The sequence below is a fragment of the Spermophilus citellus genome (genome assembly GCF_964194105.1).
Source record: "Spermophilus citellus genome assembly, chromosome: 19".
Taxonomy (NCBI): Eukaryota; Metazoa; Chordata; class Mammalia; order Rodentia; family Sciuridae; genus Spermophilus; species Spermophilus citellus.
This window is the reverse complement of record NC_138201.1, coordinates 5170540-5189517: the sequence shown is the minus strand read 5'-3', so window position 1 is coordinate 5189517 and position 18978 is coordinate 5170540. Positions and strand designations below refer to the sequence as shown.

Sequence of the window (18978 nt, the reverse complement as noted above, 5' to 3'; positions counted from 1 at the left end):
TATTCACAGTGTGTTGCAGAGCTCTCTCTGTTGCTCAAAACCAGTTTGGTTTGAAGATTATCACCCTGTTGACACTAGCCCACTCTGTGAAACTGACGAGCCCACACACCTTTGTTGAGAGTCTGCTCCTCACCCATTACCTGAGAACCTGCGAGGAGTTTGATAAATAGACAGATGGAGGGAAGATTCTCTGGCACAGGCTTATCTTAGCCGAGGCCAATAATATTCCCCCCCCCACACACACACACATGGAATCCTCTCAAAGAAATGCATTAGTTGATTAAAGCAATTAAAAGAAAGTCTCTAGTGGGAGCAGACCACAAATGCCACCAACTCGGATTAAAGAGCACTCTCCTGAGATCTGCCCATGCACTGGAAAACCTAGTGACAACTTTTCAAAGGTTAGTTCAAAACAAGTAATCCTCATGCACATCAACGTAATTCTTTCACTCCAGTGAAGCGGTTCAATAGTGAAGGTCATGGGTCTTTAGCAAGCACAGAGACAAGTAAAAGCAATTAGGCAAAATGGAAGCTGGGATTCCAGGGCTCCAGAGCCCGGCTAAACAGAGAGATCCTAACTTGCAGCTTTGCTGCTGAGAATCTGGCAACAGATTCCAAACAAGGATTCCATAACCCGATTTCGCCCTCACCCACGCTGACTGCCTGTTTCTTAGGAATGTCTACAGCCTTAGGAGGTTAAAAAAAAAAAAAAATTCACCCAAAGCACAGACGATGTTACAAACTTTCCAGTGGGGTTGGAATCCTGAAAGTATTGTTTCAACAGTCCAGAGTGACACAGAAGCCAGCACAGTCAGTACTGCTTGAATAGCCAACTCGGAATAGAAGGAAAAAAGCCCAGATGATCAGGGTTTCCCAATCTAGTGGAAATCCACAAACCGGCACTGGCAAGCACCATCAGCATCCCAAGGGGGCTCCTTCCAGGGCCCGGTCCTCAGGCTCCCCCCCCGCCCCCAGACCCACTGGGTCAGAATCTGCAACCACATTAAAATCAGAGAAACATCCTCGAAGGACAACATCTTGTTCTTTTTCTTTTCTTTTTCCTTCTCATAATCTGAGTTTCCCCAATGGGAAGATGGAGGTCAACAAAGTGCACACACTGTTAAAAAACGAAAATCGAAACAGAACCTAAGAAATGCAGACCATCATGGGGCTGGGGTTGGGATAAGGACTTCCCGTCTGCACTTCGCAGTTCTCTTTGTAAGGCTAGAGTCACTTGTTTTGTCACGGGGACGGGGACTGGGGGGGGGGGGACTTTTCAAGGGGAGCTGATGCTCTTGGAACAGCACAATGACGGTTTTGGAGGGACCAAAAAACTTTGGCCACTCTAGTGCGGGCTCCGCGGGGGTGTGGGGAGTGGGCTCAGGAAGCACGCCCCCCCCCCCACACACACACCCGAGGGAACTGGAGAGCAGCACTGGTCCCCACAAGGTTGCCCTGTAAATTCGCCCCAGGTCCTGGAAGCCTCTGCTTGCTAAAAACCCTGGGGTTCACAGAACCTCCGGCTGATCTGAAGTTTGAGCTGCAACTTTCCCTGGAATGAAATAAATAAATAAAGGAGACCGTAAGTGCTGAGATAGCGGCCCCGCCGTAGTTTTCGCCCTCTGCAATCAGCGAAGAGAGGAAGGGGTGTGAACGCCCGGGATCGGCTCCGGAAGGGGCTCTAGGAGCAGTGTGGCTGGGGCGAAAAGTTGCCGCCTCTGCTCCAAACTCAGTGAGAGGTTCTCTGCCGGAGTTTGGGCCCCTAGAGCGAAACCTCAGAGAGGGCGGCGACGCGCCCTGAGAGGATTCTGGCTGGCGCCCGGGGCTGATCAGCCCTGCCCCGAGAGCCTCAGGGTGTCCCCAGCGTCCTCTCCCCCGCCGCCTACTCCTATCGCAGGGGGCGCACAGTAGGCCGCGGAGGCGGGATGTGCGTGCGCTCGCGCTCTGGCAAATACGGCCGGAGGAGTCTTGTTCCTCGGGCATTTTCCGAGGAAGTCTGGAGCAATTAGGCTCAGTCCGGGGAGAGCTAGCGAGCGGCGCGGCCGGCGTGTCTGGGCCGCCTCGCTGGGAGGGAGGGGCGGCCGGCCGCCCGGCGGCGACCCCGGGCCCGGCCGCCACCATGGGTTTCGAGCTAGACCGCTTCGATGGCGACGTGGACCCGGACCTGAAGTGCGCGCTGTGTCACAAAGTCCTGGAGGACCCTCTGACCACCCCGTGCGGCCACGTCTTCTGCGCTGGCTGCGTGCTGCCCTGGGTGGTGCAGGAGGGCAGCTGTCCGGCGCGCTGCCGCGGCCGCCTGTCGGCCAAGGAGCTCAACCACGTCCTGCCGCTCAAGCGCCTCATCCTCAAGCTGGACATTAAGTGCGCCCACGCGGCGCGCGGTTGCGGCCGAGTAGTGAAGCTACAGGCGCTGCCCGAGCATCTGGAGCGCTGCGACTTTGCGCCCGCGCGCTGTCGCCACGCGGGCTGCGGTCTGCTGCTGCTGCGGCGGGACGTGGAGGCTCATATGCGCGACGCGTGCGACGCGCGGCCGGTGGGCCGCTGCCAGGAGGGCTGCGGGCTGCCCCTGACCCATGGCGAGCAGCGCGCGGGAGGCCACTGCTGCGCCCGGGCGCTGCGGGCGCACAACAGCGCGCTGCAGGCCCGTCTGGGCGCGCTGCACAAGGCGCTCAAGAAGGAGGCGCTGCGCGCAGGCAAGCGGGAGAAGTCGCTGGTGGCGCAGCTGGCCGCCGCGCAGCTCGAGCTGCAGATGACCGCGCTGCGCTACCAGAAGAAGTTCACCGAGTATAGCGCGCGCCTCGACTCGCTCAGCCGCTGCGTGGCCGCGCCGCCAGGCGGCAAGGTAAGAGTCCGCGGCCCACCGCTCCCCTTCCTCCCCTTCGCCAGACCCGGGGTTAGCGGGGGCTCCGCCCCTCTCCTCCTCAGGAGTACCGGGATGCCAGGAGCTGCCTAGAAGCATCCCTGCCTCACTCTTCTTCCAGTGCTCCACAGCTGACCATCAGCGGGTTCAAGTCGTTTACCGTCTAAGCTTAGAGGCCCAAGGCCACGGTCCCTGCAAGCTGGCCGGTCGCACAGGGCCAAGTGTAGCCACAGCTTCAGAGGATCTGGAAAGGTTTAAAGGAACCCCCATCCAAGTGTAGGGCGTGAGTGGGGAATGGACTCTACCCAGAGTTTTGCCGCTCACCACAGCTGGGCAGGGAGGTCGCCGGGCCTCCCTTAAGGTCGGGAGTCGTGGGTCTTACATCGGTGACCCACAGAAGGAAGTATGATACATAGGGCAAACAGTGCCCGCGATCCCACCGGGATTCCAGGAAAAAACAAAGGGAGCCGGCACGGTGGCGCACGCCTGTGTTTCCAGGGACTAGGAAGGTGAGGCAGGAGGATCCCAAGTTCAAAGCCAGCCTCAGCAGTTTAGTGAGGCCTTAACCAACTCAGACCCTGCCCAAAATATTTAAAAAATGGGCTGGTGATGTGACTTAGTGGTTTATCGTTCCTGGGTTCAGTCCCTGGTACAAAAACAGAAAAACAAAGGGAACCCAGAGTCAGCTTAGAGTAGGTTGAGATGGTTGGCAGGGAGAGGCCTCTGGGCTCTGCGGCCACCTCCGCGTTGGTCTAGAGCGAAGTGGTGACCTCTCCAGAGTTGGAAGCCCGCTCCTGGAGAGGTAAAACCGTGAAACACAGGCGGGTACTTTTGAGGGATGCATCCGGGCATTTCAGGAACAATCACAGGGCCCCTCCCCAGCCAGCGAGAAGGGTGGGTCTTGTGGACCTGGGACTCCTTTTAAACTCTGGGCTTTTTGCTTGCCAGCTGAGTGGCCTCACAGGTGTTTCAGTTTCTGTGAATGAGGAAGGTGGGCGTTTTCCGTGGGGCGAGATCACGTGGGAAGGCCTGGCCCGTGGCTGGCCCGTGCCTGGCAGAGTAAACGCGCAACACCTGCCACCTGCAGTTATTTTCAGCCTCTCCCCAGCCCACCTCGCGCGGCTGATTGGCTTGTAAGAGCAGCCAGAGTGAGGGCCCGCTGTGCTCCAGACTGGGTGCTTGCGGTTAAGTCGTTCCTCCTGGATGAGGTGGGTGTTGTGCTTCCCATCTTGTAAAAGAAGACTCTGAGGTTCAGGGCAGTGGGTGGGTCTTGTCCTGGGCGGCAGCTGTTAGGAGCCAGGGCTGTGTTGAGACCCCCGTGTGTCTGACTCTCTTAGCTCAAGCTCTTAACCAGTGTTGTGTTGTCTCTCAATAGAGCCACAAGTACCACTCCTTGTCAAGTGCCAGCAACTGTGGGAAGCCCTTTACGTGCATTAGCCATTTAATCCTTCGGGATGAGGAACCTGACTCAGAGAGGTTATGTAACTTGTCTGAACTCAAACAGTGACTCAGGGGAAGGAGCTGGATTCAGTTTCTTCGTCTGAGTTCTCAGTCTCAGAGTCTGGGGGCTGGAGCACTTTGTCATGGGGGGCTGTCCCAGGCACTGGGGACTGGACTGGACGTTTAGCCGCTTTCCTGGCTGGTAGTTCATGCCAGTAGGTAGACCTCTCTCCCCAGTCGCAACTGTCAAAAATGCCTCTAAATATTGTCAGATGTCCCCTGAGCCATGTTTTCCTCAGTTGGGTGCTTTTGCTTTCCTGGGGAGGGGCATGGGCTGCCACTCTGGCCGCCTCCTCCAGATGGCCCAGTAGAGAGGGGGACAGATTTGTCTGCTTCGCCTCCCTCTGACCTCCCCCAGCCTGCCTCCTGCCTCTTCTGCACATCCAGGCCAGGCCTGCAAATTTTCCACGTCCCCTCCCCCTTCCTGTCCCCCGCCTGTCTGTCAGCTGCAGCCTCAGCAGCTGGCTAGCTCGGGAGAAGGGCAAATATTTACAGCTCCGAGGCTCACTCAGGACCCCACAGGCTATCAAGAACTGGTGTGAGCCTGTGAGTCACTCAGACCGAGGGCACATCTTGGTTTCCATTCAGGAGCCAGGTCCAGGGCAAAGGAGTCTCTGAGTTTCTCCTGTCTGTGTTGTCATGTAGACTTCCTGCTTCATTTTAAAGTGACACTTATTTATAAATAAGCCATTCACTCCCACACAGCGTACACTTCGTTCATTGTTGAGATAGTTTATTATTTCTTTTTGCCTTTCTGTTTTCTTTCTGGAGTGTTTGGACAAACGCTCTCAGAATTAAAAATATGATACTTGAATCAAAACTGTAGATGCTTTTGAGGCTCCGCTGGATTGGGAGAGGAAATCGAGGGTACTAAGTTGGGGGACAAGATGATGGTTTTGAGCACACAGCAGGGCCTTGTTCTGGAGTGAAAGCCTGCTTGGCATGTCATGGATCTCAGTGCCAGCCATGGGGACCATCAATGGTCTGCTTGGAGAGCTGCCCTAGACGGTTTTCCTGTCCCCAGACCCTGATGGGACACCGATCGTGGCCCACCTCAGCTGAGGTCTTGGGGAAGCTTGTTCCTCTAGTCCCAGAGGTAACCCTGAGTGGCCCTTGACCAGAGCTTCCCCTCATCCTGCATCAGCCATAGAAGTCTTCCCTCTTGAAAGTGGCTAAGGACTGGTTTATTTCCTTGGGCCCACTCTGTGTCTTGCTGGGCACTGTTTCTTCACCTCCCGAAGGCAAAAGTTTCGACATTGCCTGGAACCTCTCATGTAAGCACTTAAATTTCTTTTTTTCTCCCTCCCTCCCTCCTTTTCTCTCTTTGTTATTAACAGATCCTAATGTTTGCTTCTCTGTTACAAGCTGAAATAGATAAGAAACACTCAGAAGACGGTCCGTATTAGCTCCAGAGCCTAAAACCCATTCCATAAGTGATCTGGCTAGCTCTAGGTGATCTTAGATTAGATTGAAGTGATCTTAGATTTCAATTTTTGGATGCTTGCTGAATGCTTAGAGTTCGGCAGTGCTGTAACCCACACAGACGCTGTTTCCTGTTCTTGATGTGAGTTAGGTTAGTGCTTCTCAAACTTAGCCTGGCAGGAATCACTAAACCTACCTGAGTCCCATCCCTAGAGATTCTGATCCCTGGTAGGGCAGGCCTGGGGCCTGAGGCTCTGCCTTTCTAATGAGCTCCCTGGGGATGCTGGTCCTTTGAAGGGCTGTTGAGTGAGTAGAGCAACATGGGTTGGTCTTCTCTGTATCTCCATGGTTTTACTGATGTAGTGGGTTAGTTACTTGGCAGTGCTGGGGCTCTAACTCGGGCCCTTGCATGTGCATTACAAGGCCCTTGGCATGAACTTCGTCCCAGCCCTCTGATCATTGCCTGAAGTCCCCTCCCTGATCATTTTAGAACCAGGATGAGGTTTTAAAATCCACGTCACCAGCAGTTAATTGCTAGGTCGCCATGGTCTAGAAAGACATGCTAACATGTCAGAGTCTAGGCTGCAGCAGACCTGGTGACGGCACGATTTTGCTTCCGGCCTGTTTCCCATCCTAACACACCTGACCGTAAGAGCAATTCCACTTTAGAACACAAGTTTCTTCGGCTTTCTGCAAAAGGGAATATCCTGGGTAAAGTTTCTTTGGGATTATGAGACGTTTGAGGCTGATCCTTACTGCTGGTGGATACCCTCGACCCGTCTTTCGTTACATGCTGTGGATCTTACCTCCTAATATGCCGTGAGCCTCTTCACTATTCTCCAGCTCATTCAAGTGATCCCTCTGTCTAAGCCAAGGTTTCTCCCTGCCTGCCCCTTAACACCTTGGATTGGGTGATTCCTGGTGGTGTGTACATTCACAGTGGTGATGCAGAGAGGTGGTTTGTACATCGTAGAATGTCCAGCCCCATCCCTGGCATCTGCCTACCCTGGGGAGTTGAAGGTATCTCCAGACCTGGCCAAATGGGGGAGCAGATTGGCCTTGGCCTCCACCATCACTGACTCCGGCCTCTGCTTCATTCGTTGCCTGGTGCCAGGAATCTTCTCTTGGAGATGTAAATGTGGCCTCACTCTTCCTTCCTAAGTTTTCTGCCTTCCTGTTTCCTGTGCATGGCTCTAAGGTCCAGCCTGCTGTAGAGCCTGCTGGCCACCTGTCCTCCATGTTCCTCTTCCAGCTTCATTGGTCTCTGAGGGTCTGGGATGTGCCCCCAAGCTCCCCACGCCTCTGAGCCTGTGTGCCTGCTCTTGTCTGCACCTGGGACCTTCTTCCCAAGTTCACTGTATCATCTGCAAGTTTTCTACCTCTCCCCTCCCCCCAGCCCTTGGGCCACCACTGAGGATTTGCTCCTATGTAGGTGACCCTGCGTATCAGCTCCAGCACCCCTGCCTGCGGAAGGCCAGACTTCTCTGACCTGCAGCGTCTGGTGCCCACACCTCTCCCTGTGGCACTTCTCCTTCATGATCTTTATCATAGCTGTAACTGAATAACTGACAGGATCTGTCTTATTCAGGGCCATGTCCCCTGCACGGGATCCTTTACCATGTACACGGTAAGCTCTTGATGTATTCCTTTGGTGGATACCTTCAAGACCAAAAGGGCTGTCCTGCCAGCCCTCAGAACTTGGCAGGTTGCTAACCCCACATGGGTTGGCACTAAACAGGAATGGGATTGTTCTGTGACCTGCTCCCTGCTGGGGAAAAATTGTTTCCAGGTCTTTGGGCAGCATACTTTGTCTACCATTGGATACACCCAGATCAAGTTGTATCAAGCCCCAAATCTCAGAAACTTTTTTTTTTTCCATTTCAGAACTGGAGATAAGTGACTCTAATAAACAATTGTGTCGAAAGATGTTCCAGATGTTGGGACACTTTGAAACCTATCTAGAAGTGTGTGCCACCCACTATCTTGTCTCCGGCACCTTCCTGTAGCACATCTAACCAACCAATCGACTTGAGCTAGAAGAATCGAAGGCTTTTGCCTCTATCCCATTCCTGTGGTTTATAAAGAAAGTTAGGATTCAGTTTATAAATGTATCCCCAACCACACTGGGTTAAATGAGCTTTACCTGAGTGATGCAAATGTCAAGGTTCATGTACTAGTGGTTCTTTGTTCAGAAACGATGCCTGCCTCTCCGTAAAGAGTACTTGAGTAAGTATCTTTCTAAAGCATCTGTGCACTGGACTGTTGACCAAGAAGCTTAAAATGAAATGAAAGTGTTGGGTCTCATTGGGTGCCACACTTTCAGAGATGAGAGCATATGCCCACACGGTCTTCATCTTCTCTTTGCTTTTTGCTATTCACTCTTTTTAGGAGAGAGAGAGACAGTAGAATATTGTGAAGCAGATTGGTTAAAGTCTAAGTGTGAACCCAAAATTCAAGTCAGAGCTCAAGCACCCAAATCAGCAAAGTGTTCATTCCTGTAGCAAAACCCCCTCAGCACTCGCACAGGCTTCCCCAGGACTGTGGCTCCGTGCCAGGCTCCTCATGGGTTGAGCTGTGCATATGTTCCTCTATTTCATGCTCAGATCCTGTAGACTTGTCTCTTACCCTGTTACCTCGCACATGGCTGATGGGAACAGAGAAGTCCAGAAGTTTAGGTAGCATGCACAGCATGTTCCCCAGGCTCTTTTGTCGGCTTCCAGTCTATGGTGACAAAATGTGCTCGTCCCTTGCCACATGTCCTGTTTTCAAAGGTCCAGTAGAGAATGTGTGGCATGGAAGACAGATCCTAGCTATAAAAGATATTTCAACTAACTAACTAAGAAGGAACACAGAGATGGTATCCTGGATGGATAGTACTTCATATCTTTACATTTTATCTTGGTTGTTTTAAGAGTGGTTAATGGTAGGAATCAAGTGAAATCCTTCCAGACATACTGTTGTTTCGGTTGGTCACCTTATGTCCTGAGTCCCTGGCTTCCTATGTCCTGTGGTGGCTCCTTGGGATACAAAAGTTAAATTGAGGAGCTTTAATTCATGGGATCAGACACCACTTGAGCCTCTGAAAATACAACCCAAGTCTTGCCATTCTTTGCTCACCCAAGCTTTTTGAGCTGTGAGATAGTCACTGCCTCCCCGCGAGTAATGGTGTCCTAATAAGCCGGTTCCAATAAGAAGGGGAAGTGGTGTAACATAATCATTACTCTTGTAAAGAAAATGACTACCAGATGGAACCGGGCAGCTATCTTTCTCACCCGCTCCATGTGCATAATTACAGGGCACACACACCCTTCAGGAGAGCAGCCCTGTAGCACCCGGACCCCGGGAGGGGACGTGTGTGCAGCCAGGAGTCCTGGGCAGAGAGGTTACCCTGGAATTTCATTCACATCCGCTTTATGTGCCCTGTGCATTTTGCTATGGGGGGGATCAAAGAGGGACAAAGCCCATCAGCCTGCTGTCAAGGTTGGGTGTGTGCTGTGGGTGCAGCAGCAGGCTCCAGGTGTCCTGAGCTGAGCTAGTGTGTGGGTTGTCATCCAGACCCTGGAATTGGTGGTACCAAGCCCTTAGGGAACATGTGCCATGTGTTTGACACCATAGGTGGGTATTTAAAAAAAATGGCTGAAAAAATGTTAGAAAACTGGATTGTTCTAGAGAGGAATGGAGAAGCATTCAGTTTGACCATGAGCCTCCCATTGGCCTGAGCAGCCCAGAATTTGGATTTCTCTTCTGTTTTCCCATGTCAGGAAGCAGGTGGAAGAGGAGCCTCCAGCCCAGTTCCACTGCCTCAGGGTGGCAGCTCAGGCCTAGGAGGTCCAGGGGGAGCCGACAGTGCAGGAATGACACGGCTGCAGGGCTGCAGGACTGGGGCATGTATTCATATCTGTCCCATGCAAATTAAAGCCTGGCCAACCTCCCTCTTCCTCATAAGTGAGAACTGATCGGTTCATAGCCTTCGCTTTCTTTGTAATTTGGGGAAGAAAATCAGGTTGGGTAATTGAATATTTGAATTTCAACAACTCCCATCACCCTGTCTGTTGGGACTGCTGTAACTAAAATACCCCCAAACTGGTCCACTTATAAGCAACAGAAATTTATGTCTCAGAGTTCTGGAGGCTGGGAAGCCCAAGGTCAAGGTGCAGGCAGATTCATTGTTGGGTGAGGAGCTTCTTGTTCACAGGTGGTATCTTTCCTCAAAGGGGAAGGGTCAGGGGTCTCTCCAGGGCCCCTTTTTATAAAGGACACTAATTTCTGATCACAGCTCAAGGGCTCCATCTGTGAATACCGCTTGCTGCCTTGGGGGTAGGATCTCAACATGTGAATTTCAGGGAATACAGATATTCATACCATAGCACCTCCCTTAGTCCATCCAGTGGGCATGTTAAGGTCCTGCAGCACTTTAACAAGGCCTGTGGAGGTAATGTTGCTGGTGGAGTCCATGTTTTGCGTAGTTTTGGTGAATATCCACCCAGAAAGCAGATGCATCGATGACAAAAATGTGCAAGGTACTAGAAATAGAAAATCACACCTTTAGGGGTTTCTCTGTTTTGTTTTTCTCTTGGAAAGCATTGGGCAATTTTTATTTATTTCTCTTACATTATTTTCCAAAACTCTCTTGTTTGGCTTGTTCATATTCTTACATGATCTTGCAGATATTGTGACTCTGGCTAAGCTATTTTTGTTTGCTTGCTCCTGTACCCGCTTCCCTGTGCCCTTTGTCTGGTGGCAGCCAGTTTGGGTGAGGGATACAGCCTGCTAAGCCTCCCCTTGACCGTCTCCTCCCTTCCAAGTTCAGCCTCAGGCATGAGCTGCTTCCTCTTGATTCTCCTTCCAAAAGGCATGCTTTAGGCCTGGAGATTGAATTACAGGGAGGACTTTGCTCTACTTCATTCAAAATTACACAGTTTGCATTATGAAGGGAACAGAAGCGTGTGTGGCAGGGGAGACACCCAGCTCCTCAGTGCAGACCCCTGGGCAGCCCACTTTCCCTCCTGGCCCCTCAGCCCCGCCTCTGCACAATTTTGACTGGAGGCTGCTGCTAAATATGCAGCCCTTTCTTGTCACCAGTCAAGAGGCAAAGCTGTGTGCCTCTCAGGGAGCTTTGCATAATCTGGGGCTGAGAGGAACCCTGTCACCCCAGACACAGGCCAGCGGTCACCGGTCACCGGGAGGTTTTCCTCTGAACCCACTGGGCAGCTTTCCAGCCGAGCCCGCTCTGCGCTGTGAGTCTGCAGCAATGGCCAGGAAACACCCGTCACTGTGCAAGAAGGGATTTCAGGAAAAGTCCACAGTGACAGTGGCCTGGATGGACTCCATGAGCCACCACACTGATTCGGAGATGGCATGCACCCAGATTGCTGAGGCCGGATTGTCTGGAGGAGGTGACAGAGTGACACTGAAAGAAAAGGGGCTTTGCCGGTGGAAGACAGTTCACATTCTCAGATGCTTCAAAAGAAAAGGCGTCTTCGTGACCATCATGAGGCGTTTTTGTGACCATTTGAGAACAGTCGTGTCACTTAACAACTTACGTGCATTCGGAGAGCTGCCTCCTCCAGTGACTTTGTCACAGGGCAAACACTGGAAAGTGTATTTATACAGATTTAGATGCCACCGATGACGCGGGCCGTGCAGTCTTGTGGGGAATGGCCCTGGTGTGTGTTGATTGCAGCGAATGACTGAACAGTCGGTCTTTGACTTTTCGTTGTGATGTCTCTCCCCGACCCCCCCAGATTCTGAAACCATCAGACCCTAAGTCAAAAGCTGGCCAGGTTATGTTTTAGGTAACTTTACCATCCATCTAGGCATTGCCTGTTGGAATAGGATCGCAAAGCTTATTTTAAGCATCGTTGGCTGCAGGTCCTAAGATGTGAGCTTTTTATCTCTGCTTGTGACTTGCTGGCCTAGGTGATTTGGGACTTTATGTCACAGTTAGGTCTTGATATAGCTCCTTTTCCAAAGTCTTGCTCTTTGTTTTGGTCAGCTTTTTCACTCCTATGGCAGACTTGACAAGAACAAATTTAGAGGAGAAGTTGATTTGGGGACTCATGGTCTCAGGAGTCTCAGTACATAGATGGCCAGCTTCGTTCCTGGGGGCCTGGGATGAGGCAGAACATAGGGGAGGAAGGATGTGGTGGAGGAAGGCAGCAGGGGCATAGTACCAGGAGGATGAGGGAGAGCTTCATGCAACAATGACAGAACATGAACCCCACAGGCACACCCCCGAGACCCACCTCCCCCAGCCCCGCACTCCCTTGCTTAAGGCTACCTCCCAGTCAACCCCTCTGAGGGATTAAGGCACTGATTACTTAAGGTTCTCAACCCTCTAAGCCTTCTTGCATGGTCTCACACATGAGCTCAGGGGGTTGCCTCACACCTAAACTGTGGTGTCCTGTGTCAATCCTAGATCCCTAAGACACACCTGAGGAGACCTGCCTTCCCCTAGGGCCCAGCTGCCCTCTCAAATTGGGTTCTGGGGTGGAATCTGGGGTGCCAAGGGGCTTTTGGACTTCCTCCCAGGTGCAAGGAGATAGTGATGTCCCTGGACACCAGGATAGGACTTCCCTTCCTCCTGGCACCCTCACCCCTGGCTCCTGGGTGGGAGCTCCCCATCTTCTGGGTGCTAGCTGTTAGGGAAGTGGGGCCTGCCCCAGGGAGCAGGGGCAGCTCTGTGCAAAGCTACCGAGGAGGTGGCCCCTCACTTCTCCTTGGTGCTGCTGTTTCTTCTCTGTTCTTTGCCTGTTTTCTTCCCAGCCCATCCAGACATGCTGATCTGGTAGAATTTGGAGTGTCAGGCAGTGCCCAGGACCCTGTGCTCCCAAACTCACTGACTGTCCTCTGCCTCCGCTGGTCAGATACAAGTCCACAGTTTTTCATTTTTTTGTACTGGAGATTGAACCCAGGGACACTTAACCACTGAGCCACATCCCCAGTCCTTTTTAATATTTTATTTAGAGACAGGGCCTCACTGAGTTGCCTAGGACCTCATTAAGTTGCTGAGGCTGGCTTTGAAGTTGTAATCCTCCTGCCTCAGCCTCTGGAGCTGCTGGGATTACAGGCATGCACCATGTGCCCAGCCCACAGTTTCGTGAACTTTGTTTCTCTGACCTGTCGTGCCATCATCTGTCAGCCATCCTGGGCTCCGAGGCCCACATGCTTGCCGGCCTTGGCATGTGGTCTGTCCAGCTGACCCTGTGCTGCCTGCAGCCCACTTGGTGAGCAACACCTGCAGGTCCAGGCTGAGCTGCTCCCTGGTTGGTATTTTCATTGTGTCTTCTCCACCTCCAGAATAAAAACTGTCCTCCAGGCTCGACTCTAGCTGGATCCTGGGGTGGAAGGCCAAAGAGAGATGTAAGAAGAACACAGAAGAGTGTGTCTTCTCTTCTCTTCAGGCCTCAGATCTCCCAGGCTTGTGTTAGACAGATTGAGCTCATTTAGGATCAGCCAATGTCCATTGCTTGGATTTCGCAGAAGGGTGAAGAGCATGTGGCCTGGGGGCTGAGATGAGCCCAACCCTGCGCCTTGATTGTGTTCTGAGGACTTGCTCTCATTCCGAATATGGAGCATTTATGTACTTAGGAATTTTAAGCTGTCTGATTCTCTATCCATATGCATTCTACAGATGAAGAAACTGTGGTCCACAATCTTAACCATTATGCTGTTTCCCCTGGGGCATCGTACCCTCAGGGTGCTCCTGGGACTATCAGAGACTCTTCATCTTTGCACCTATTGTTGTATGATCCAATATGCATGTGTGAACTCCTAATTACACAGCTGTTCTACTGGCTAATCCTTCCTGCCAGGATCAGTCTTTGGAGGCTGATAAGACAGGATGTAGACATTTACCATCATTGTGCAGACAGTGTGGACCTGGATTCCAATCCTGGACCTCCTACTTTGCCACTATGTGAGACTGAGTCTGTGAGCCTCCTGAGCCTTAGTTTCTCCAGGCATGGCGAGTTGATATGATGCCTGTCTCAAAAGGCAGCTGGGTTGCTTTATCTGTTGCCCCCCTGAAGGAGGGCTCTTACTCCTCTTTGTTTTATTGTGTTGGGTCACGGAGAAAATTGCAAAGATGGGTTATGATCAAGTATCCAAACATACCAACATTGGGTCAGTTTTCCTTTAAATGAAGGACACCAGTATCAACACAGTAGGGACAGCAGGAAGGGCAGCACCTGGACCCCCTTGGCCCTCACCCCATTTATGCATCTCTTCAGTTGGTAGAATTGACCCAGGGGTCATTTTTAATATTAATGTACTGTATGCTGAAGCACTTGGAGCCCAGAAACAGGTTACATGGTTAATCAAATATGTATGTTAGCATGTGAATGTGTTGTGTGAGATTTAGTGCTTATAACATCTATTAATAATTCTTCTGACAATTAAACATCGTTAGGATTGTTATTGGGAGGGGGACTAGAAAGGAGAAACCAGAATCAAGGTTGTGAGGTGAGAATAGAATAGATCTGGTAATCAGATGGAGAGATGAAGAGCATCAGCCCAACTGAGCTTTCAGTGGGTCTTCCATGTGAATCTCCTGCATGTTGATTTGCTACTGTTACTCCTGAAATAGAAGCTGCAACCTAAACCCAGCTTCTCTAAACCTCCTGGACAGCACAGGAGTTCAAGGTGCTTGTAGAAAATAAGAGGACCCTTCTTTCTTCCCAGAAACTGCACCTCGCAAGCCACTGTCCGTCAACTGGATGATTTGCATGCAGCTGTTTGAAGAATGCATTTTGGCCTTTGTCCATGTGTTCCTCTAGAGGTCCCTGAGGCAAGGGCCAGGTTCAGGTGTCTTGGGCACCTCGGATCGCATCTATTGCAGATAAAGCATTTCACAAAAATGGCTTGTAGTTTTGTTCCACCCCAGGTCTCTTGTGGTAGCCCTCCTATACATGAGTTCCTATTTTGCAGCCTCCACAGCTGAACCATCTGGGGGAGGACATAAGGTGATGTTGACCTACATGGAGTCTGCCTTCCACCCTAAAACTGGGTCATGCAGAGGAGTGAGGGAAGTCTCGATTGTTAAGTGTCAGCTTGACACCTAACTGGTTCCATAATATGGGACAACATCCTCCCCAGACTTTGTCTTCCTCTTTGTGACATGAGGATGGTAACACTGTCACTCTCTAAGACAGGGCCCATGAGGAAATGTAGTAAAGCATTTAGGTGTTCATTAGAGTTTCTGGCACATGCCGGTTGCCAATCAATGTCAGCTGTTACCAGGGGCAACACGGTTTAATACAATAATCCTTCCCCGGGCCCCCAGCATGCTTGCTTTCAAGTGGTTATCACACAGTAGATTTTAAACTAATCTGCGTTGTCATCTGATTGGGAGGTCTTCTTTGTACCTCCTTTGAGGTTGTCAGACTAAAGCCATCTGCCTTGGATTAGTGGGGAGCTGCAGTATCTATCATTGATTAGTTTTGAAACCCAGGCATGTCAGATATGAGATAACTTGCTTGAGTTCCCGGTTGTTTCTGACTACTCCTCTCCTCTAAGAGGACAAGCAAGAAATGGACTCGGGAAGAGTTTTTTGTGTCCAAGGCAGAAAAACAGCTTGGACTTGGGGGTCATGTTTACATCTCAGAAGCGTTAGGTGGACGCTGGAGTCCTGCTCTGTTAGAGCAGCGAAAGTTGTTGCCTTTGTATCTGCTCAGATGAGTTCCAGAGATGGCTGGCGTGGCTGGCGTAGCGAGGGACTGTGGATGCTACTGCTGTTGGTTGGGTTTCTTTCAAATGCAATGAAATATGCTCTTACTAAGAAGATTCAGCTGGTTTTCGTTAGTGACCATGGCTTGATGGAGACTAACTTCTCTTTTATATCAAAATTCTCTTAACTATGTCAAGGAAGCCATCCTTCCAAAATGAATGTTATGTTCTTCTTATGGAACACCCAGTTCTTAGACCAGAAAGGGATTTTTGCTGTTGTCGTCGTTTTTCAATGATAAATGGATAAATGGTCATTTTTTATTTTAGAGGGTTTTTGTAATTAATGGTAAGACTCTTGTGAAATTTTTTTGGGAAGGGTACTGGCAATTGAACTCGAGGCACTCAACCACAGCCCTATTTTGTATTTTATTTAGAGTCAGGGTCTTGCTGAGTTGCTTAGCACCTCACTTTTGCTGAGGCTGGCTTCGAAATCCTGATCCTCCTGCCTCAACCTCCTGAGTTACTGGGATTACAGGCGTGCATCATGCACCCGGCTTCACATGAAATTTTTAAACAGGTTTTATTCTTCTGTGTATGAACTAGTCATAAGGACATGATGACCTGTGATTACTAAGAACTATAGTAAGTAATAATAATAATGTATTATAATTTCAGAGGGAGTTATAGGGATTGATCCTAAAGGTACTTTACTACTGAACCATATCCCCAGCCTGCTGTCCCCCCTTTCCTTCCTTCCTTCCTTCCTTCCTTCCTTCCTTCCTTCCTTCCAGACCCTCACTAAGTTGCTGAGACTGGCTTTGAACTTGCTATCCTCCTGCCTCTGCTTCCCTCCCGAGTCACTGGGATTACGACACCCTCCCCTGCTTTAATAATCTTGTGGAGAGGAGGAGGGTTCTTTTGCAACACGTGGAAACTTGGTTGCATGTTGAGGCCTAAGGCAATACATGACCCCTTCTTCAGAAAACCCCTGGGGCACTGCAGGGGGAGACACCAGGTTCCTTTGCCTGCTATTGTGGGGGACTCCCATAGTTGTCCCATGCGATTCAAAGTTGCCCATGTTGTCCCAAAAAAGGTGGAAGAGAAAAGCTTCATTAGGAAGCAGTAAGTATCCAAATAAAATCTTTTGTTGTAAGTTTCAGTTATTTTTAACCAGTTTATGACAAAAAACTTCATATTTTGTTACCGCTGTGGACCGGTGACGAGTCCTTCCTTCAATATTATATATTGAAGTATAATACCGGAGAAGCACGCCAAGGCAAGTTTAGAGTGGAAAATAGAAGTTTATTAAAGGACAGCAGAAAAGACTTGTCCTGGAGGAAGAAGGGGACCCAAGAGGTGGAAATCCGGTTGTCTCTCCATTTTATAGTTTTTGGTGATGGAATGTAGATGGGAAGGCCCGAAGGGTTGGGACACAGGTGAGCCAAAGAATAATCTGGGCAGGAAGGACTTCATTAACACTTCTTTGGGATGGGCTATCTTCAAATCTGCTGGGGCTGTTCATTAACATTTATTTGGGATGGACTTTGGGCCTTGGGCTTTTCTTGGGACTTCATTAACATTTCAAGAGTTGCTCAACTTTTCTGGGAATTCATTCTCAGCATGGCCTCCATTTTAGATCTCACTCGATATTAGACCCGATTTACCTAACTACACTGACTACCTAACTTTAAATCTGGCTTCATTTTGATAAGTGTTTAATACCTTGCTTAATCAGAAAACATTAGTGAAGCAAAGGCAGCTGGTATTCAGTTCTCTCAAGGTCTCCTCCATGTAGCTGGAGATATTTCACAGGTTCCCTGCAGCTCTCAAAGGCTGTAGAGCAACAGGTGGTACAAAAGGTTCACTCTGCTTTAAAAAAAAATTTTGTTTTATTGATTTATTTTTTATGTGGTGCTGAGGATCGAACCTAGTGCCTCACAAGTGCTAGGCAAGCTCTCTGCCACTGAGCCCTAGCCCCACTCTGCTTTTATTTCTCTGCTGCTTTTTTGACTGTTGGAGCTTGTGCCAAGTCAACCTCTGCTAGTTTGATTTAAAGGGTATCGTGCTGCCCAGTCTTCAGCAGACTGTTTTGTGTTAAAAAGCTCTTTATTGCAGACCTATTAGACAGGAATGACTTTGTGAAAATGTCTCCTCCCCCTTTTCCATAAGATTCAGGATTTTCTGTTTTCCCTCTGTGTCTGCATCTGACTTTTTCTGCGCCATCCCTGCCCCCCCAGATCTCCAACAGAGATGACCATTGATGGGCCACGCATGCGCTCCAACTTCTGCAGGGGGCTGCCGCTTGAACCTTTCAGGTCTCAACATGAATGCCACCATTGAGAAGGGCCAAGGAACAGAGTCACCATCTAGATGACCAGTGTCCAGTGGGCAGGTCAATAGAAGGGGGCATTGCAGACAGCAGGGCAGTCTTGTTAGGAGATGTTCGCTGGGCATTTTTATGTGGTCATTCCAGGGCCAGGAGGTATCTGGACATGGTTGGAATCTTCAAAAGACAGGGCAAGAATTTGAGGTTGGGTTTCAGGAATTTCATTGGTTAAACTTCCTAAGAGATAAAGGATTTCTTAAATGATTAGCTCTGGCTGTCCCAAGTCCACTTCTAAAGAAAATCCCTATCTTCAGTTTCCTGTTTGTAAATAACCACATGGACTCCTTTGTCCCCTGTAGGGTGAAGAAACCAGAAGTCTAACTCTTGTCTTGCACCGGGACTCAGGCTCCCTGGGATTCAATATCATCGGTGGCCGGCCCTGTGTGGTATGTTAATTACTAAATGTGTTTTCCCTTCCCTGGGGTAGCTGGAGGAGAGGGGTTTGAGGGATGTGTGTATGGTGGGGTAAGGATTGGAAGCCCTGGTCACTTCTCTCTGCTCTCCGTGATTAGAGTTCACTGTATGTCACCGTCTTCACACAGGGTTTTTTCTTTTGCTCTAGACTTCTGCAAGATGGCAGCTCATTCTTTGTTTCTCATTTGGGGTGCATTTTGGTTGAGCTGGATGAAGGTGTGCCAGGGGGTGCAGATGGAACTGAATAACCCAGCCACCCCCTGTCACCAAGCTGGATGGGGGCTGCCACTCTGTCTGTTCCTCCTAAGTCAGGGATGGTCCCCACCTATGGGTCTTCGCCTCCCTTGATCTGTTCTGCCTATTCATCCTCAGCTTCTGCCCTAGAAAGAAGAGGCCAGGGGCTGGGGCTATAGCTCAGTCGGTAGAGTGCTTGCCTCGCATGCACAAGGCCCTGGGTTCAAACCCTAGCACCCCCCCCCCCCCAAAAAAAAAGGCCAAAGTCACCTCTGTCACTTTAACCTGCAGGAAAATGGCTGCAGAGAGGGCCCCCAGGGAGCAGCAAGGGATGTGTTTCAGGGTATCGACTGTTGAGGGGGATTGGCTTGACAGTGAACCATCTCTTGCTCTTCTGTGCCCGTTTGCTCATTTGTCAACTCGAATTAATTGAAAGAAAGGAAAAGAAAAATGAAGTTTGTTGGCCAGGCGTGGTGGTGCACACCTGTAATCCCAG

General features: G+C 50.4%; 1 protein-coding gene across 2 annotated transcripts in view; it reads left to right on the top strand.

Moving 5' to 3' along the window:
* The first annotated feature begins 1228 nt into the window (after positions 1-1228).
* PDZRN3 (PDZ domain containing ring finger 3) overlaps positions 1229-18978 on the top strand; it is a 204976-nt gene continuing 187226 nt past the window's right edge. The window contains exons 1-2 of one of the 2 annotated variants that reach the window (XM_081276149.1): positions 1229-2842; positions 18134-18220. In XM_081276149.1, coding sequence (XP_081132275.1) covers positions 2120-2842; positions 18134-18220 — 810 coding nt within the window. In that variant the 5' untranslated portion in view covers positions 1229-2119. Of the gene's footprint in view, positions 2843-4023; positions 4069-18133; positions 18221-18978 lie in introns of those variants that run through there. The other variant, XM_081276150.1, reaches the window with a different exon arrangement.